Consider the following 21,126-nt stretch of genomic DNA (forward strand, 5'->3'; position numbering starts at 1 on the left):
AATCCATTCATTATTTACAGACAGGTTTGATACTCCTCTAATAAAAGAAAAAAAAATACTGAATAAAAGTCATAATTGATTTTGACTTGAAATTGAAAGATTATTATTTCAATTAAACAGAACACTAGGACGAACCAATGTATTTTAAGGCAATCAGAAAATTTGTGTTTCTCCTGTAAGCTCCTGCCCTTTCAGCACATGTTGGCCTCCTCTTTGTGAGCTAAATCATCTTGTTCTTAAACAGATGGGATAATTAGTTCCTTCTTTGAATAATATGCTTTATGAACAGCCTCTCATTCCACAATGGGGAGAGTGTTCTTTACTTGGTAAATAAACCTTTTAGCATGAGAGCATTCAGTGGGCGTCCCCTCCAAAATTTTCACCTAAGACAATTTCCCAGACAAGTTGTGGCTCGTCAGTCTGCATGATAGCAAATTCCAATCTTGCTTTTACAGTTTAATTTCGTCATACTTTTCTTCCATGAGGACCGCTTTGGCTCAAACAGCGACAAAGGGTGCAATCTGACTGACCAGAACATTAGATTTCATTTTTTATGTCTTTAGGGGTTCTTTCTGGACTCTTTTGCTCCAATTTACATTTGTAACTTTAATTTGTCAAAAATTATTTTGTTTTTGAAAAGGAAATTGTCTAAATTGTCTTTTTTAAAGGAAATTGTCTATAATCGTGTTGGTTATCAGCTTTTAAAAAATATGGACTTGTGGTCACATGAACACCAAGCTGTATGGAGATTGTCTGGTTGCATTTATCTTTAAAATGTTTGTCTATTTCATTTCTAGCCCCCAAAACAACTTTTTTTTTTAAATTTTCTTATTTATGTTCAGTGTGGTGCCTATTATTATTTTATTATGATCACATAATGAAATAGTGAGAGTCTTTAAGGCAGACTGGCTAATTAGAGGTTTAAAGTAGCCAGTGGTGTCAGTTAGATTTCAAACTGTAAGGTCCCTATTTGGTGAAAATGTTTTAGTCTTTTTAGTCTTTTCTTCTATATATATATATATATATATATATATATATATATATATATATATATATATATATATATATATATATATATATATATATATATATATATATATATATATATAGAAAATATATATATATATATATTTTCTTCTATATATATATATATATATATATATATATATAGTCACATGTGTGTGTGTGTATATATATATATATATTCTATTGTAGAACAATTTTGTCCAGTAATCAGTGCTGATTATATTATATTAAATATGACACTAACATATTCCGATATTTTAAGTGCATTTTTGAAACACAATAAATGGCAGAATTGAATTTATAAAACGGTCTTAAATGTGCTTTTACAATGCACTATTTCGTCGACTTGGACTAGTTGTCTTTTGTCACGGAAAAACACAAGAGAGCACTATGTGTTTTACCAGAAGGGGGCGATAAAACACTTTTTCTCTGTAGCCTTTTTGTCGGAGAAGAAGAAAACTCGAAATGGCGCTTTGCTTTATGGAAGTCAGAAAAGCATTGGGTGTTTGCTAACCAGCTAGAACTATTTGCGGCGTGTTTTATACGGTTAGTGCTAGATAGGAGGTCGGATTATGACAGACAACGAAAAGAATCTACACGGATTCCAGAAAAAACAGACGAACTGCGGCTATAAGGCCTGCATTCTCCCCAAAGGTAACGTAGAGCGCCTTGCGGCTTAAACTAAACCATCACGTTTTCCAGACTAACAAACTAACTTGAGTTACTTAGTATTACTATGATGACTCAGTGAACTCGCTTAACTAATCCATGTATGTTTTGCAGCAAAAGGGTGATGTACGTTTGAGCTGTTAGTTGTAGTTCGAAAGATTACGATAATAGAAGGATTTAAGTTTCATGTCTTGTTTTAGAAACAGATTCATTCACATAATTAGAACGTTAACACTAGATAAATTTGGCTGTCAGTCGCCAAAAACTAATCAGATTTTGAATTCACACTTTCAGCTAACATGTTACTCAACTAGTTAGCTATTTGCGTTTGCTCATATCGGTTCAGTCAAGCCAGGCTAGTTTATCACCAAACCGACTCAACGCGTGACTCAGATATAATTCAAAAACCCAGCACGATTTGATTGTTGTTAGTTTATTTTAATGCTTATTTAATAATTTTTTTAATCTATTTTTGAACGGTATCTGCTATGTTAACTTAAATGCTAGCTCACGAATAAGAGTCCTGCTTGACCTTGCATGCTAACAAATAAGCTCACAAATGTTGCTCGCGGTTATTGATACACACATTTGACCATTTAAATATTTACTTTATTAGGTTAGAAGCACGTTTTAAACATGTTGAGGTAGTCGGTGTGTAACAAAACACTTTAAACCCTGCAAACAGTAGATTGTTTACGTCTTGTGATCTTAGCTTTAGCATTAGCGGTGTAGTACCAGAAGCTAATGCGTAGTTTCCTAGCAAACGGAACAATTTAAAAATTAACCAGGGTTTAGAATCTAAACGTTATAGCTTTTCTTGTCTTTTTTCCACATAAATGTTCGGTCGTGTTTTTTGAGGCAAAGCTTTTTTCGGCTTTTTACGGCGTAGAAAAAAATGTGATTTCAGTCGTTAGCATTTGTAGGTGATTTGTATGTAATTTTAGCAGACACGTGTTCTACTGTGAAAGCTTTCGTGTGTTTGAGAAATCGCGGTCAATTTGAGCTCATTTACTGTTTAGTGTTCTTGATATTTCTACTGTCCGCACGTCTTTCTCGCGTGGCGGTCGATGACAGACCTGTTGCGCGGGAGTTAACTTGAATTCGTTGTGTTTTTCTTTAATGGTCACAGGGGGCAGCATTCCGTCCTAACAACACTGACTGTCCACCCCCTGACCCCGCCACGTGGTTTTTCTATACTTCACGTGTTAAGATGAAAGGATCTAATCTAAACACATAAGTAGATAACATTAACATGCGCACTTTTTATTTATATTGGTAACAAGTAAATGAAAGTAACTATAAAACGATACACCCTCAATAATTAAACTGTATTTCACTTTTTTATTTTAAGGGAGAGATAGCTGGAGTAAAGTCTGCTTTGTGTAATTTTCTGACTTATTTAAGTTTTTTCTTCTTCTACAGTCTTCTGTAAGAGCTAGCTGTCAGAGAGCTCACATGCACAGACAGATGTTTATGGGTGGGTTTGTTAGAAATCAAGCTCGAGTTTCAGCCCCAGTTGTCATCTTTTAGTGTGATCCCTGACAACTGACTGTACTGCTCTTGTCTGAAAGACAGGCTTCTTTTAAACTCCATAAATGAGGGCACAAAAAATCCTGTAAGAGTTTCTGTCACTTTTCTTCTTTTATTTGCTAAAATAGTGTAAACATGGTTACAAAATTTGAACAGTACTGACAAATAAATGTATCCTTGTTTTTTTCCTTGTTTGTTTTTTTGTTTACCTAGTGAACAATGCATGATCTTATTGCTCAAGTCACCAGTAGCTTGCTGCCCTTCTCTGGAGTGACTATAGAAGCCCTTGGGGAGGATGAGATCACTTTGGACTCAGTTCTGCAGGCCAGGTTCACTGTTGGTAAGCATTTGCTTCAGTGTTTTCTTTGTTATTGTTTGTTTCCCTTTTTCTTGTGAGAATGGGTACTTGCACGTGTCACATCTTTCACCAAATGAAAAATAGGTTACTAGAAATATTGCAGTTAATACTGTTTATTATCTTGTGAATATTTCATTGTTTCTGTCTGATTTTTCTTTCAATATTTCATATTTATTTTGACTTGTCAAGTGTGTAAATCATATGTTATTCACACAAAATTTGCAAACCAATATGAATACAACTTTTAAGCATAGCAAGGTATATAATTAGGGGGAAAAAGACCTTTTAACTTCTACAGGCCCTTTTCTCCACATATATTCTTCTTCTTCTTGACTCTTTTCTCTGTGTGTGAATGTTAAGGCCGCATTGGATTGGCTTGGCTTGCCTGTGGTCCCCATCTGGAGGTTGTCCATGCAGTAACGGGGGAGCGGTTGTCTGCGTATTGCTTTAGCACTGGAGGAGAGCACCCACCCAGAATTCTTTCTGCCAGGGACTTTAGCTGGCTTAAACGGTTTGTGCTTGGTTAGAATTTTTTGTTTTCCATCCATCTGCTTTCAATTTTTTAAATTGGAGTCAATAATGACAAATAAAAATAGTTTTCAACATTCATGTTTTTTATGTCTTTATTTGGAAAATTAATTTGATATTTTATTCTGAAAAAAAGAAAGAAAATGTTAACATTGACGTTTTTGTTCATTTGATTAGTTCTGGGTTGTTGGTGGCTTTGGAAGAAACTGAAGGCAGTGTTCTCTGCCTTTATGACCTGGGTCTCTCAAAGGTGGTTAAAGCTGTGGTCATACCAGGCAGGGTGAGTTGCCTTTTAATATGCACCTATTTTAAATTAAAGGCTTTGAATTCAGGAAAAAAAAATCTTATTACCGTGCATTAAAAATGCATGAATGCTTATCAAAATATATAGTCCCTCGATTAATAATACCAGAGTAACAGGTTTATTCTATTTTTAATCAAAAAGGCACATAGTAAAACATCTGCTTTTTGCTGTTGATCAGTGTGATTTCTTCAGTTTGTTTGATGTTAGAAAAAAAACCCAACATACTCCACACATTTAACATTTGAACACTTTTTTTCAAATGTCAAACCGCTTTTTAACGTCCAGAGTTTTATTACTTTTGCTGATGGGATGCTCCTTATCAAAATCTTCTCCAGCTGATCCTAGAAATTTTCAGTAGTGAAAGTTTTTGAATCCAATGAAGGGACGACCAGATGTAAATGTGATGTATCATAATGAGAGCCCACTGATGGTTTGAGCCTACTCACACTGTCTTCTAGTTATTGGGACATTTAGAAAAGGGCCAAGTGTAACATGCATAGTTAGGCATTTAGTCTTCTTTGTTTCCAAATGAAGCAATTATAATAGGCTTGATTTACATAGTTAAATAAAGTGGTTTGGTAACAAATCGTTTTTCTTTGTGCATTTTCTGTTTTTTGAATAGAACACATTCATAGACACATTTTAGAATTTAAAATCATTGTAAATAAAGGCTAAGGGTGATTAATATACTATTGCATCAAATTTGCACACCATGGTATAGTATTAAAATGAAATGTCCATATATAGTATCTCAGTAAAAACCCTTGTCATTTTTTTTAACTCTTTCTGTCTGTCTTATTTGTAGATTACAGCTATTGAGCCGCTTGCCAGTTATGGTGGAGCCAGCACCTCTACACAGCACCTCCACCAGAGTTTGCGCTGGTTCTTTGGTATTGCTGCTGTAGTAACAGATCTTGGTCATGTTTTACTCGTGGACCTTTGCCTTGACGATCTGTCCTGCAGCCAGAGTGAATTAGACGCTTCAGGTAAGGAGTTGCCTTCAGAATGAATTGAGTTTTTTTTTTTTTTTGCTTACTTTCATCCTTTTTCTGTTGTTCTTGTCTGGACCTCCAAAAAAGTTATGCCTTTGTATGGGGAAAATATGCCTTTACCTGTATATTTTGCCTAATTTTGTTCAGTGTAGGCTTAAAATTTGTCAAAGCGTCTAAAAAGTTATTTTCTTTGATAGAAGAAAAAGGTTATGGGACTAACTTTGAGCTTATTAAATGAAAACATTTTACCTCTGGCCAGCAAAGACTTGTTAACCTTTTAGGTTTTTTGAGGTTTGAATTGGATGAATGGTCATAATAGGTGAGTAATATCTATTTAACTGGATCTATCTATGTTTTTTAAAGCTCAAGGAAATGATTGACATCTTTTGGTCGGGGTTTAAGTTGTTTAGAGATTCCAAATGGTATTTCCCAACCAAAACTTTTCTTTCTCAATAAACTGATTGAAATTCCTGCAGGACAAAAAGTCATGAGAGATAAGTGTCTGTGCTACACAATGGAGTCACTTGAACCACTGACAAAGTCATCTATGTTGGCTATTTTCCCCCTGAAAATATAGAAAGTGAACCAAAAAAATGTTTATCTTTACCTTTCTAATTTTATATAGATTTATTAAAAAGTCCTCCTTCAAAAAATCTTTTAGCATTACAGTTGGTTTGTTTTTCTGAAACTATCTGCTTTAGAGATTTACCCTCCTCTTATGTATTTTGTTGCTGTTATTATTTTTGTTTGTTTGTTGCAGATTTGCAAATCGTGACCAAATCTCCAGCAGACATCCCGAGGCTGAGGGAAGTTAGCACCAGGCAGGGTAGACATCTTTGCCTGCAGCTGAATGGACCCGCTGGAGTTGGTGTCACAGCCATACAGTACATCTCCAGAACCAACCAGCTGGCTGTTGGGTTTTCTGACGGACACTTGCAGCTATGGAACATGAAGTCCTTGAAGAAAGAGTGAGTTTTGGAACGTTCCCTTTATTTTCTATGCTGGGAGAAGACATGTTCCATGAACATACCTTTCCTTAAGTTTCTGCAGTGTTTAACTCCACCTAAGTATGTGGTTGACAGTTTATATCAGTATAAATTGTTTACTTGTTCCAGATAGCCACAGTCCTGTTGTTTCTTTATGTCTGACAGCAGAGAATCTCACAACGTTGTCCTCTTTGTTGCATTTTTGCTGCTGTTCCATCAAAAGCTCCAGCCCAATTTTCCTTACATTTTAGTTTATGAATGTATCTGTTTGCTTAGATACCACTCACAGCTAGAAGGCGGCAGAGTTCCTGTTCATGCCTTCACCTTCCAGGAGCCAGAGAATGATCCCAGGAACTGCTGCTACCTGTGGGCTGTGCAGTCCTCACAGGACCTGTGAGTCTCAGTTTTAACTGATTACTTTGATTAAATACCTTTGTTGGTTCATTCAAAGCCCATCGAGATGACTGTTGTTGTGAATTTGGACTATACAAACTAAATTTAATTGATAATTGATTCTTACATTGATCTAGTTTTCTTTTTCCACACAGGGAGGGAGACATTGTTAGTCTTCATTTGCTTCAGTTGGCCTTCAGTGAGAGAAAGTGTTTGGCTTCTGGGAAGATCTTATATGAGGTCCTCCATCTTTAAAATATGCTACTATTAAGTTTCTGTCTGAAAATCGACATACCCGTGTATTTAGCAACTCAACCTTTTTTAATGTCTTTGAACCTCCGATCCCTTTTTCCTTCAGGGTCTTGAGTACTGCGAGGAACGTTACAACCAGGACTTAAGCGGCACGACCTTCCCTCGAAGGGCCCAGGCTTCAAACACGCACCTCCTAAGCTGTCAGACTATTGAGAAATTCCGATACCATCCGGACAGGGATGACAGTATGAATGAAGGTTAGACTGCAGAAAATGTTAACACTTTTGGAGTTGAGTTTTAGACGTATTAAATTGTTAGGGAGATTGATAATAATGTTGTTTGATTTGTTAATAACTTTCACTGTCATTCTCATCTGTTTCCTGTTCTGCGTTTTCAGTTGCATCCCCGGACACCAGTTTGTCGATCTTCAGCTGGCAGGTCAAGGTCTACGGTCAGGGAAACCCTTCCAGCTACATTGGGGTGTTTGACATCAACCGCTGGTACCATGCACAAATGCCGGACTCTTTAAGGTGCCTCATGACTGTTATTACATTTTTCTTTTTTTTTGGGATGGAAAGGATAATTGCGTCACATTTGATACTTTTAAAGTGTATATTTGATCAGTCTGCTGATTTGAACTTTCTTTTAGAACTGGGGAGTCTCTTCAGAACTGTCCCTACCTGGCAGTTTGGTGTCTGGACCCAGTGGTGCAGATGGTGTCTCCACACAACCTCCTAGATGTTATTGTACATGAGCGCAGTCTGAGTAGAGGCCTGCCATTCACCTGCCCCCCACCTGAACAGTACTTCAACCCCACAACCTTTAACTTTGGTAAATGTACTGATCATTTCTTTGACTGCTTTGATGTTAAAACATGCCAGGAATGTTTTCCACATGACGTGTTTCTCTGCACGTTTCGTATTTTTTCAGTTGTTTTACAATGATCCATCATTGTGGGTAAAGTTAGCTGTTATTTTTTTTCCTGACACAGATGCTACCTGCTTGACCAACTCTGGAATTGTGCACTTAACCTGCTCTGGGTATCAAAAAGAGGCAAGTCACTCATGTTTATCTGCTAGTAGTATTTTCAGCACTTCTCACTGCTAACACACAGCCTTTCTTTCACTTTTATAATGAATGTGTCATACTGGACACTTTTAACCTGGCCTGAATCAGTAAAGTTTGTGACATCATCATTAAAACAAGAGTTTACAGAGATATGTGGGTTTCAGATGTCTGTTAGTGTTCATATAAAGAACTTTAGTAGCGAGAAAGTCTGATTTGAGAGGCTAGAGGGCGCTGAAGGTTAATGTCAAAGTTTCCTTTTGTCATCTATTTCTTAATTGGTCGAATATAAATGTTTGAAACATTTCATACTCTGTTTTTGGAATAAATTTACTATATACCTTTGTTGCCGTAGTATTTTAGTTGATTTTAAGAAGAAAAAAAACACTCCTTTTCAAGCACATTGTTTTGTTTTATCTGTCTGTTTTTAACTTGTGTGTTTTCATTTTTGGTACTTGTGGTTTATTGTGTTGAATCATTGTTTTTAACCCTTTAGACCTTAAGTTTTTTGAAGAAAGCTGCTCCTTGCACCAGTGAAATCATTTCCTCCAGCTACTCTCGCTGCCTCATGTCTGGCTTGCTCTCTGCTCGCCTGACTGACATGCAGACATCCAGGCTCTCTCAGGTAACTTTCTTTTCCTTGCAGACCCATAGACCTGAGGCTTTTGTCTGATTTGGTGGCAGAAGTGCCATAATGATTTCTTTCTTTGATTTAGAAACGTTGGTTCATTTACTCTTTATTTTACGTAATATGAATATAATTCTCCATTAGCTGCAACAGTTATTTGCTCCAAAAGTACTGGATCAATATGGGTGATTGTTGCCTAAATTTTACTTAATGTTGAATCAAAACATCACGAAACTGCTACGTTTCTCTTTGTCTGTTATACAGAACAATAACTGAAATATACTTTATTGATCTACAATGATTTGTACATTTGTCCTTCTTATTAGGAAGACCAACTTGATGCCATCTTGACGACAGCAGTGGAGACCAGCTCGTTGGGATTGATCACTGGCTCCATCAAGCAATGGACTGCAGAAGGTTAGAGTACATCCCATCCTGAATGGTTTTTAAGCTTCTCCCCCAAACATATCTAGGCCTACTCAACATTATGTGTTGACGTATATAGACTCACACATTTGTTTTTTTTTGTGCTTTAAACTAAAGGTATGTTCTGTGACCCAGTTTCATAGCAGCAAACTATTCTTCCCATTTCATCTCAACAGAACAGCCAGGCTCTGCATTAAATCTCCGCTACATTATGGACTGGGCTTGGAACAAAGTGGTGCAGACCAAGGAGGAACTGGATGGCATCTGTATGTTAAAAACAGAAAACGATTTCAATAGTTGGTGTGATGGGACCTGTTGTTTTTTTGTTTTAAGAGTTAAAAAGTTCAATGTTTTTCTCGTCAAATCTCAAGGCGATCTAAAATATTTTTTTAGAATTTGTCACAGATGCATTCAATTCAGGCCTTCTGTTGTTTTCAATTTTAGGTGTTCATCCTCTCCATATGTGTTTGATCCCCAGGCGCTCCGCTGTTTGACAGCTCATCCAACTTCACCGACCCGCAGACCTTACAGCTGCTTCGGCACAGCGAGCGGCTGCTCAGTAACCTCAGCGCCGTCTTCCACTGCCTGCTCAGCGAAGCTCAAGAGCTCACGCAGAAAGGTGCTACGTCCATATCCATGCACACATATAACAACATTATATATACTTGGTTGTGATGGCCTCTAAAGCTGTGACAGTATTGCCAGGTTTTACTTTTATCAGGACATTCTGACTGTAATCTTTTTATTCCATTTTTATATGGTTTACCTTATTCAGATTGATTTACATTGGATTTAATTCTGTCTTTTAGGTCTTGCAGGTCTCATGAACAAAAACATGGTGTCCAGTCTGATCTCTAACTACGCTCAAGTGGTCCTCTGGTTCTGCCGGACTGGTTTGCTCCCAGAGAGATCAGGTAGGCTGTTGCTTACGTCTGACAGTTCTGAAGTTCGTTTGATACTAAACTTTAATGGGAAAGGCACTCAAAAGAAGATAATATTTCCTAAACAAAAACCAGAACTGAATGTATTAGCCATGTAATGCTATTAGAAACGCGTAGATTAAAATCAGTCTCCAGAAAACATGTTTATCATTCAGGTACTTCCTCCCTGAATCCTTGTAAAATGCATGTTTTATGTCATATGTGATGTTATGTTGTTGTATCGTCCAAGGCGAAAATGGATGACCGTTTTATCTGCGGTGTTGACGAGCGCTGTCGCGTGCGCACGTCACCTTGAAATATAAAACAAAGATTTTTTATACATTTTTATTTTGAAAGTACAATGAAAGTAAGTTTAATACCTGGACCTGTTTCCCGTCTGCTGGCTGGAAATTGACGCATCCATTGTAGATGTAATGCTTGCGCTGTGGAGGGATGGACATCCGACACAGACATGACGGTGGCGATGTAAACATTCCCATTGATTAATAAATGGTCTAATTTTTGTGTCAAATCAACACAATGAAGACGCAACCCAGATGGACCAGTGTAAATCAGGCATACGTTTTATTCTTTGTTCTTCGTCATCAGATGAAGATGCTCTCCAGATTTCCAGACCTTTCTACGCTCAGTCTGTCATCAGTAACTATTACACGATACGCAGAGAAGAGCTGACCCGGCTGGCTAAGTAAGTGACAACAGAAGTATATTCAAATCCAACAACATTTTAAAGATTGTGTCACCGTTTGGCTTTGTTTTTTTTTTTTGTAATTGCAAAAGTGTGAGGCTTTTTTGCTGTTATTTCTGCAGGCACAAGTGGTCTGCAGACTGCCTCATGATTGATGGTTTGGTTGCCCAGTGCGGTGAGCGTCTGACCAGCCTGTGGAAACGAGACGAGGGAGGAACGGGACAATACCCACCACCAACACTGCATGTAAGCAGACTGCAGTTCAGAGATGTTCTCTGTACTTCTTTAACCCTTTTGTTCTAATCTATTGCATGTCTGATCCACAGGCTTTGCTCGACATATATCTGCTGGAAAACATAGACGAAGCTGCAAAACATGCTATTGTATCCTCAACTTTATCATGTCTGTTTTCAGTGTTTTTTCTGGTTTAGCATCACAGCATCCAACTTTTAAATATCAGATCTGTTTTTAAATATAGTAACCTATATTATAAGGATAAATGTTTTAGTAATGAAATGAATTAAAATGTAAAAAAAAAATAATCAACTTTTTGTAAAATCTTATTGCTGGTAGAAACCTTGACCTTTAACTACAGGTTATTTACTTGCTGTTGGACGTCATGTACTCCTTTCCCAATAAGGACGGAGCTTCAGTGGAGTCTTTTCCAACAGCTTTTGCCATCCCTATCGGACTGGTCAAACTAGTACAAGGTCTCTGGCTGCTGGACCATAATGACCATCAGGTACAAAGAGACCCACACACAGGGTTAGGGAATTAAGTCATTCTTTCATGCTCTCTATTACCGGTAAATACAATTCAATTAAGTTTCTTTGATTTTTTTTTTTTTTTTTTTTGGAATTATCAGAGTTCGTTTGAGCTTCTCCTGCATCCAGCTGCTTCTCGGTTTCATTTTGAGTGGCAGCATGAGCGCATCCTGCAAGCACTGATGAGCCAGGAGCAGCATTCTGTTGCACTTCGATACTTCCATGTCACAAAGCCTCCGATTTCCTCCACCGCCCAGGCCCGACTTTGCCTCTCCGTACTTCTGCACAGCAGGTGAGCCCCATAAGGAAAAGCCAGTGCGCCAGCAGCCATCTTCATACTTTAGTCTTTAAAACCCAGCTGGTGCTCTCCTCTCTCAGGTGTCTTATTGAGGCGTGGTGCTTACTTCGCCAGCACTCGCATCGCCTAAATGGATCCGAGCTGCTGGGCTTCCTGTACGAGAGCTGCCAGGAGCTGGGGCTCACTAAAGAGCTGCTCAAACTGCCGCTGGCTGCCAACGAGCAGGTAAGGCAGACGAGTGAAAACTGTGATGGACTGGAAGATATTTACAAGCAAAAATGGATCCTTTAACCTTTGATTCTTTCAGGAATGCTTGGAAAAATTTCTCCAAGGTACTGGGGGTCTTCAGAACAGAGAACTGCTCATGGTTCATTACCTCCAGCAGGCCAACTACATTCCTGCTCTTCAGCTGAACAATAGCCTCAAAAGGAACTTGGTGGTGTGTTATTTTAATTATTCTATCTCATTATAAAATAGATAAATGAAAATATAGTAAATAGTTGCCATCTAGCCATATTGAAATGTGTCCTCATTTGCTGTGTATAAAGATTCTCCCAACATTTTCTTGTTGTTTTGATCATAGAACGAGCGAGACCCAAAGCTTAAAGAACGATCTAACATCAGAAACTCCATCATGGATCAGTATGGCAAGGTTTTGCCTAGAGTGCAGAGGAAGCTGGCAGTGGAGAGAGCAAAGCCCTACCAACACCCCAACACCATCCACAAAGAAGGTAAAGGTTTCATTTGTGTTAGCACCACTCTGAGGCGGCTTATGAGCTTCATTTTTATTTTTTTCTATTTTAATAGGATCTGAAAATCTTAAAACTTTCATTGTTGAATAAAGATTCAAATGCTTGCACTTCTTGCTCCAGTTTCTCGTCCACAACCTCTGTCCACGATCACCAAGCCCTCTGCCAATGAGAAGGTGATGTCCAGGGCTGGATTTATCAACACTGTCCTCACCAAGATTGAGGAAGTGTGGTTGGGCAAAGACACACCTTCGTCGTCCCCAGCCAAGAGGTGGGCATCATAAACAGCTCAGCAGTTGCAGCTCATCTTGAACAACAGCGGATTGTCGCTCTGACAGAGTCTGGTTCCGCTCAGGTTCCCTCCAATCTTCCAGTTTCTCTCTACTGTTGCCCTTCAGTTAACTCAGTGGCTTAGTTAAGAGGTGACTCCAAAAGTGGTCATCTCTTGGATCTCTTTGTTTTTTAAATAAATCAATATTAAAGTTCCTATTGGAATGATCTCAACTGAATGTAGCTTAGTTTGTTTATTTATTATTATTTTGTTTTTATGTAGGTTTACATTGTAAAACGGTGCTTCATGAATACATTAAATCCTTTAGTTTTGACGTTAATTTTGAATATTTTGAAAATGCCTGACAGTGTACGGACCCCTGATGCTCAGAGACTTGGTCAGAAACAGTCTTCTACATCCTCCGCTGCTTTTCCCGATCCTTTCCTGGGAACGCCCATCACCTTGACATCCAAACGAAAGTCCAGGTATCCCGTATGATAATGATGTGTGTGGATTCACTTGAACTCCTGATTTGGAGGGTGCACACTATGACTGAAAGCGATTGTAGTCAGTGGCAGTACTTTAAAGTCTCTTCAGTAATTTCTTTTAACATAAAAAAATAGTATTTTCTCACAAAGCTTGCTAAAATCTTGAATCCTTTGCTTAACTTCTTCCTCGTCTCTGTGACTCAGGCTGATAGATCTGGTGGTTCATCCCTCCTGCCAGACCCCTCGGCCTCTTCTCAGTCCTCCCAGGCTCCCAAGTTCTCGCCTTTCTCCAAGTGGAATCAAGAAAGCACCAGAACTCAGTTTGCTTCAAACACCGCAAGTTGTCAAAGTAAATGAGGATTTTTCTAATTTTTCCAGATATGTAACCTTTTAAATTATAATTTAGGTGCCTGTCAGTCATTTTTTCCCCCTTTTTTTTCTCTCCCAACAGCGAGCTCGAGCTTTGGCTGCCTCTGGTCCCGGCTTTTCCGCTTTCACTCCCCAGTCCATCCTGCGGAGCAGCCTAAGGCCCACACCAGTAGTCACTCCTTCTGCTTCTCCAGGACGCTCAGTCACGCCTCCACTGCGCAGCAAAGATGGCCGAATCACCTTCAGTGAACAGGCTGTAGCATCTGAAACAGAGAAGAGCATCCGATGGACTAACGGGGTAAAAGCACATTGACATGTTCTGCATGTAACAGTCATTTTTTAACTTAAGTTTTTTTACTGAAGTAGTTTTTGTGTCATGTTTTTCTTAAGATGGCAGCAGACAGTGAGATTAGCTTGCTGACCAAAGGCTCCCCACTGACTAAGCCCACACGGAAGACCTGGTCTTCACAGCTGGCTGAGAGGGAAGAGGAAGAAGAGAAACACCGTGTGACATTTTTGGCTCCAAAAGGTGGTGCTTCCTCACAGCGACTGAGATGTTCTGAAAGTGATTCATCTTCCACCAATGAAGTGGCTGCAGAAACGAGCCCATCAGCTCCTGTTTCGGCTGGTTTTAACCTGAGCTTAGACACCAGCCAGGTTTCTTTCCAGTCCACAAACACCACCCTGGAGTACTTTGATGCAGACGAGCCCACCAATGTATGCACAGATGAAGATGATGATGTTGTGACGGTCAACATCAAACCCCAGATGGAGAAGGAAGCCTCTGAAATAAATCTAACAGTAGAAGATGCAGAAAAGAAAGAAGAGCTTGTGAAGGAGGACACCATGAAGATCACCCCTGAAGAGAAGTCAGAAGAAGAAGTTGAGTCAAGTAGCAAAACAGAACATGTGGAAACTGCTGACCATGAAGAACCATCTGTTCGCCCAAAAGGTTAGTCCAGTTGAGATATCTACAGGAATTACAGGACAGAGATCGGAATGTCTTCATTTATGACAGTAAAAAAGTGCACAAAAAGCTATTTCGTTGTCTAAACCCGTTTTCTCCCTTTTGGGGTCACGGGGCTGCCGGAGCCTATCCCGGCCAATCCCACTCGTGGGCGAAGTCAGGGGTCGTCCTGGACAGGTTGTCTGTCTGTCCCAGGGCCACAATCACACACCTAGGGACAATGTAGAGTAACCATTTAACCTATGAAGCATGTTTTTGGGTGGTGGGGGGAAGCCGGAGTCCCCAGAGAAAACCCACGCATGGAGAAAATGCAAACTCCAGACAGAAAGGTCCCCCAGCCGGGACTTGAACTGGGGACCTTCTCGCTGTGAGGCAAGAGCGCTAACCTCTGCGCCACTACAAAAAAAAAAAAGTTAACTAAGCAAAATATCAAAACTTAAAAACAAACCACAAAAATAATCCATTATGTTCTTTACATTAGGCATAGTTGCAGTATTTTCAGAAATTTAAAATGCATTTCTCCTCTGTGCTTAAAAATGAAATCTTTCTATCCCTTTTTCAGATAAAGAGGAAACGGAGAGCTCTGCCTCTGAGGTTAAATCTCTAGAACTTCCAGCAAAGGATGAAGAACCTGCTGTTCAGTCTAAAACCCCTGAATCTCTGGAGTCGGGCAGCGAGCTCTCTAAAGCGTCCGGAGAAGCTGAAACTCCAACTGTGACGACGGAAACACTGGATCAGTCGACAGGTCTGTACTCCAACTCTTTACTCTTCAGAGGTCTTAAAATCTGTAAAGTCAAAGATTAAGCAGTTTTCACTCCTAAGGTGGAAACAAAAAAGAAAAAAAAGAATCTTTCTTATTTTCTGAGCTGTGGAGACGCTGACTGTATTGTTTGACATCAGACCTCACAGAGTTTGTCCAGCAGCACTTGTTTGGAAGTGACCAGTCCCCTCCGCTCTCCCGCTCATCCATCCACAATGCTTCACAAAGTCAGTCCTCCTTGAACAGGTCAGTGTGCATTTTTCCTGAGACTGAAATGAGTTGAAAACGAAATCACCTGCATGTTTTTGACTTTAACCAAAGCTTTTCCATCATTTTCTAATTAAACACTAGTGCTGGAATTGATGTAAAAACTGTCCTCCTTCCTCCCTTCAGTGAGCAGTTCGATGAAGAGCAAGTTGCTGCCACAGCTGCCCCTGTTCTGAACACCCAGAATTCCACAGCCTCTGTGACCTCCTCAGAGCCAACAGGCACCGACTCCCACTGTAGGAAGATCGTGCATCCACAAACCTTTACTGTTTTTTTTTATGTCAAGGTTTAGTCCTTTGAACAGTTTTCTCTTTTTCTTACATAACGTAGCTGTTGTGAGCGTCAACGACAGTGGAGACCTTTCAAGTCCTGAATCTGAGGGAGAAGAAGAAGAGGAATCTTCTGATCAAGCTGAGGGACAAGACGATGACGACTCTGGGAGTGAGGTGGAGATCATAGAGGAGGTCCAGGGCAACGGGAGACTTCCACCCCTTCAGCCAAGTTCACTCTTTGAGCAGCAGCAGGACTTCATGCCGTCTTTGTCAGAGCAGGAGGCTGCTGAATTTTCCCTCCTCACACCCAGCTCAGAGATGAAGGTCTCAGTTCACAGATGACTCCATTATAAGAAAAAAAGGTATTATTGTTCATCTTTGCATCAAACGGGTTTTTCCCAAACTCTTTTCTTCTTTACAGATGGTGGACGTGGAGGGAGAGGTGGTGATGGTGAGACTGGGTGCAGATGAAGGAGGCCTGGATCAGGATGAGGGGGAAGACCAGTGCTCATCATACATGGAGCTCAAACCGTCCGCCACCCTGCTGGTTCCCGTGGAGCTCATGCAGGATCAGCACAGCTTGGCTGATGGTGCTCTGCTGGGCCTTCCTGAGCTTCAGGCAGATGAGCTGCAGCCAGAAACTCACAGCAGCTTCACCCTGATGCTGGATGTGGACGAGGTCAATCAGGCAGGAGCACCACCCGTTCAGAACGACCTGCAGCCTCCTGACCTTTCCATCAAGCCTCATGAAGTCGACTTTGGTGATAATTTTTTGGACATGCCAGATATTGTTCCTGTGGAAATGGAGGATCAGCTTTCGTCTCCGTCCGGCGAAGCCTCCCTGGAGGGTAAAGGCAGCGACCTGGAGATCTTGGATGGAAACGATGTCGATGAAAAAAACAAAGTAGAAGTGGTAGAACCTCTACCTGACCTACAGACTGAGTGCTCTGCGTCAAAACAGGAAAACGAAGTTTCCGGTGAGGAGAACAATGTACAGTTGGAACAGTTACCAGTAGATCATGGATCTGCCCCTCCTTCAGAATCTAGTACAACATCAGGAGAACATCCTTCAGATGAAAAGACTGAAGCTCCTGTAGAAAAGATGGAATCTGTTGATGAGGAGATGAAAGAAGAGGACCAATCAGCTCCTGAAGAACCGAAGCTGGAGGACGAATCGGCTCCTGAAGAACCGAAGCTGGAGGACCAATCAGCTCCTGAAGAACCGAAGCTGGAGGACCAATCAGCTCCCGAAGAACCGAAGCTGGAGGACCAATCAGCTCCTGAAGAACCGAAGCTGGAGGACCAATCAGCTCCTGAAGAACCGAAGCTGGAGGACGAATTGGCTCCTGAAGAACCGAAGCTGGAGGACGAATTGGCTCCTGAAGAACCGAAGCTGGAGGACACTAATGTTGTCAGCACAGACTCCGAGTTTGTCCTCTGTAAGGAGGTGGACGCTGCTGTGGAGACAGAGGAGCAGCAGGAGCACACAGCCTCAACAGAAACAGAGGAGGAGGCTGCCATAACTACTGCTAAAAATGTAGAGGAAGAGGAATCTGTGGGGGAGGTTTTGAGCTTGGGTAATAAACACCACGTACAGCAGACCCCCACCTCTCAGCAGAAGCCTCCCTCCACCCCAACACGGAGGATGACGAGGGGTAGGTCTGTTACCTTCATCTCTACTTTACCGGAAGAATCAAGCGATGCAAAGGAGGATTCAAAGGAGCCCAAAAAGAGCAATCTGGTCTCCACCTCACCAGGTCCAACTCTTAGAAAAGCAAAACAGGTCAAAGAGACCAAATTGGGCATCGACACGCCCCGAAGAAGTAACCGCAGAACTCTGCCAGATCCTCCTAAAAATAATGCTGAAGAGTCCGAGGCCACAAATGCGGATTTTTCAATGACAGTAACTTCAAACTCCTCTCCAGTCAGACGTTCACCGAGGAAAAGTCCAGCAAGGACTAGCCTGAAGCAGCGACCTGTCAGTGGGGAGACGTCTGCAGCCTCTGAGGCGGAAACCAAAGATACCCAAGACAAAGAAGAAGCCGAGCATCAAACAATCGGTGGACAAAAAGGCTCAAAGGCTAGAACGCCATCAAAAAGCAGAACCTCTTCAGCATCGACTCCAAGGAGGTCCAGCCGAAGAACACAGAATAGCAGCGAGTCGGAGCTTGAGGTGGTGATGGAAGAAAAGGACGAGCCGCCGCCTTTTAAACGCAGCTCCAGAAGAACCACCAAGCAGCCTTTGGAGGCTCTGCCAGCCCCGATTGAAGAGGACGACACAGAGCCGCCCAGCTCCGAGAGGAAGACCCGACAGTCCAGCCTGGTGAAGCTTAACGTGTATCCACAAGTAAGGATTCTTCACGCCGCTGGCCTGAGCTGAAGCCTGTTCCAGTCTGTAAATGCACATTTTGTGATGCTGCATTTCTTTTTCTCCTGCCATTTTTTATTTTTATTAACATTTGTTTTTGCTTTCTTACAGTCCTTAACATTCTGCATGACAGACCAAATCCATCCATCATTAACTGGTTCATATTTATGATTCCTAGGTTAAACTAGTTCCTGTGTCCCTTCCTCAGTACGACAGGAAGACGAGAGGAAAAGTGGCTATAACCACCAAAGACCACGAAGATGTCCGGCAGCCGGAGGGGAGCCGAGACGCCAGCCGGTCCAGCAGCCGTCGGCCAACTAGAAGCAAACTCTGGGACCACCCGGAGGAGGATCTCCATCTGCTGGACTCGCCGTTGGAAGTGGATTCTAAAACCCCGGTGGCAGACGCTCTGATCAAGAGGCTCCAGGATGAGGAAGAGCAGCAGGAAGGTAGGAATGAGGCAGTGCTTATCCAAACTCATCCCTGTGTCAAAGAAAAGAGCGAAAAGGGAATCTTAAAATCACTAAAGAAAAGGGATTCTTGTTGACCATTTAAATGCAGGTGGTGGCACAAAAAAGATGACTAGAATAAGAACGAGAAGCTCAAAATCGTCAGTGAAGCCAGTTTCACCTCAACCTCAAAGCCCAGTACCAGAACCGAAAGAGGAAGAGTCCAGCCCAGAGGAGCTGTCATTCATCTACTCGCCCTCACGCCGACGACAAACGAAAGGTGAGCGGAGTCTGAATATGTCTTCTCTGATCTGCTGCTGCTGCTAACTGTAGTCGCATTGCCTCAGTGCACCAAGCAGAGTCCCCCAGGCCGAGCGAAGAGTCTGTGCCGCCGCTCACACGCAGCCGCAGAAGAGTCAACAGTATTGATCCTCAGGTAGAAGTCACTGCTTTCTAAAGACCTTCCAAAAAGGAAGTTGGCTTCATTGAATCCTTATCGGTTTTTTTCAGGAGAAAATATCTTCCGAAGAGGATCACGTGGATGTGGAGAACGCACCAAGTGTTCCCAAAACCAAAAAGACGAGCAACCGAACATCCCGGTAGGAGGAGTTTCTGAACTTCAAACTCGCCACAGGAGGTGTTTGAATTCTACATGTTTCTGCAATATTTCTGGATTGGAAAAAAAAAAAAAAAGGATTTTTCTCTTTGCCTTCATCCTCAGATCCAGAGCTGCTCGGGACCCTCCCCCCATTGCAGCGGTTGACACGATCTCCCCTTTGCCAAGTCCAGCTGATCCTCTGCCGCGAGCTCTCAAGAGGATCACAGAACAAGACCTCCCAACCACCAGCAGGAACCTTAGACGAAAGCGTGTAATGGACACGGTTTTCACTAAACCCGTCACTCGGAGGAGAAAAATGTAAGGCGTTTCCTGGTCGTTGTCAACCAGAGAACCTCAGAGAGCCAAAATGCCCTTTAGCTGAAAAAAACAGCCCCTCCCGCGACCTTAGAATGGCTCTGCTTTCTCACATGCTACATAGAGCTGCTACTTGTATTTGGACTGAAGAAGAAAACGTTTTTGACTGGAAGGTATATTTTTGGCAGGCAACTAATCATAGTGTGATAAAGCAGAATTTATTTTTGGAGTTTACATTTCTCTCTTGTAAAAGCTTTTACTTGATGCATCTGGACTGGGTTTGCGTTGGACATTTCGGCTACAGATTGGCTCAGAAAAAGGCGATGGATCTGGGTTTTTATTGGCTCTAAACCAAGAAGAGACTCGTCCTAACGTTCTTCTCTCCCTAAAGGTGGTTTAACATCCAGTTTTAAATCTGTTTTTAAGAATCAGAAGATTGTTGTTATTTTCTATTTAAGATGGAAACCAATCAACCAGTGAAGAAGTGTTTCAACTGCGAGATTTGTAAATAGTACTTTGCTATGTTCCAAATAAAGGTAAATCTTAATTTTTTTCCATTTAAACATTGCCTCCTTAATGTGTTTGATCTCTTGAAAATGCACTTTTTTATTTGGAAGGGTAGAGATTGATGTGTGTGAACAAACAGGTGACAAAAACAAAGTTGTTAGAATGCGCTCTTATTTTGGAATGTTGATCAATAGACGTGAGCATCTAACATGCATTTTTAAAAAATGCGTTTCTTATATTAAGAACTGATCTTGCATAAAGGCTAATTAAATATGAATGTTGTTGCATTATTTATTTTCGTATTTTTAGTGACAAAACTATTTTCTGCCCTTCTCCTATTTGTCCATATAGAGTGCTATTATTTTTTCATTTTATGAAATGCTCGTAACGCTTGTGCTATCCTAGGCACTTTAACATTGGGAGTATGTATTACTTTACTAGACCCACTAGACAGTGCGCTGAACCTTTTTTCTTCAGGTATTTATGGTGTCCATGGATTACATGACATCTTTCCACCTTTATCCACCTTTGTCATGGTAGGATTGGAATAACACGTCAATGTAAGGGTGGGGTCATCTAAGATAGCACAAGGGGTTAAAGAAAAGAATATAATCCATTAATTTCTTAACCTTGCGCTATCTTAGATGACCCCACCCTTACATTGACGTGTTATTCCAATCCTACCATGACAAAGGTGGATAAAGGTGGAAAGAGTTCATGTAATCCATGGACACCAGTGAGGTTCACAAATCATTGAAGAATAAAGGTTCAGAGCACTGTCTAGTGGGTCTAGATGACTCTACTCCCAATGTCAAAGTGCCTAGGATAGCACAAGGGTTAAATATCAGAACTTTCTGAGGCTCTGTCCCAGCTGACCAATAATGATCAGGGAAAAAAACAA

The 21,126-nt window shown here is 41.0% G+C and overlaps 1 protein-coding gene across 3 annotated transcripts; it reads left to right on the forward strand.

The window, feature by feature from the left end:
- Window positions 1-1,432: 1,432 nt before the first annotated feature.
- Window positions 1,433-20,281, forward strand: ahctf1 (AT hook containing transcription factor 1). 3 transcript variants are annotated; one of them, XM_078945237.1, is made up of 41 exons: window positions 3,123-3,172; window positions 3,271-3,310; window positions 3,439-3,565; window positions 3,944-4,094; window positions 4,289-4,391; window positions 5,221-5,401; window positions 6,168-6,375; window positions 6,670-6,786; window positions 6,942-7,026; window positions 7,145-7,295; window positions 7,436-7,568; window positions 7,688-7,869; window positions 8,030-8,091; window positions 8,600-8,728; window positions 9,058-9,148; window positions 9,334-9,423; window positions 9,636-9,776; window positions 9,967-10,071; window positions 10,687-10,783; window positions 10,906-11,029; window positions 11,110-11,166; window positions 11,379-11,525; window positions 11,649-11,839; window positions 11,926-12,070; window positions 12,153-12,284; window positions 12,429-12,576; window positions 12,718-12,865; window positions 13,234-13,350; window positions 13,558-13,702; window positions 13,805-14,020; window positions 14,113-14,674; window positions 15,252-15,434; window positions 15,590-15,695; window positions 15,843-15,952; window positions 16,047-16,312; window positions 16,410-18,335; window positions 18,535-18,805; window positions 18,918-19,085; window positions 19,153-19,241; window positions 19,316-19,404; window positions 19,527-20,281. In XM_078945237.1, exons 3-41 carry the CDS (start codon window positions 3,445-3,447, stop codon window positions 19,723-19,725), a joined length of 7,686 nt encoding a protein of 2,561 aa, XP_078801363.1. In that variant the 5' UTR covers window positions 3,123-3,172; window positions 3,271-3,310; window positions 3,439-3,444; the 3' UTR covers window positions 19,726-20,281. The 3 variants fall into 3 exon arrangements, with proteins under 3 accessions (XP_011490798.1, XP_004067431.1, XP_078801363.1); XM_011492496.4 differs by lacking the exons at window positions 3,123-3,172; window positions 3,271-3,310 and adding an exon at window positions 1,433-1,680; XM_004067383.5 differs by lacking the exons at window positions 3,123-3,172; window positions 3,271-3,310 and adding an exon at window positions 1,433-1,680 and having other exon boundaries at window positions 18,565-18,805.
- The last annotated feature ends 845 nt before the right edge of the window (window positions 20,282-21,126 follow it).

Source organism: Oryzias latipes, chromosome 3 (assembly GCF_053564925.1).
Source record: "Oryzias latipes strain Hd-rR chromosome 3, Olatipes_Hd-rR_3.1".
In the NCBI taxonomy this organism is placed as follows: Eukaryota; Metazoa; Chordata; class Actinopteri; order Beloniformes; family Adrianichthyidae; genus Oryzias; species Oryzias latipes.

What these genes read in the sequence shown, in the direction of transcription:
- ahctf1 (XM_011492496.4), top strand. Translation starts at nt 3,445, where the DNA reads ATGCATGATCTTATTGCTCAAGTCACCAGTAGCTTGCTGCCCTTCTCT. An exon ending in GACTTTAGCTGGCTTAAACG is followed by an intron (nt 4,095 to 4,288) that starts GTTTGTGCTTGG and finishes TCATTTGATTAG; the next exon opens with TTCTGGGTTGTTGGTGGCTT. An exon ending in GCTCTGGGTATCAAAAAGAG is followed by an intron (nt 8,092 to 8,599) that starts GCAAGTCACTCA and finishes TTAACCCTTTAG; the next exon opens with ACCTTAAGTTTTTTGAAGAA.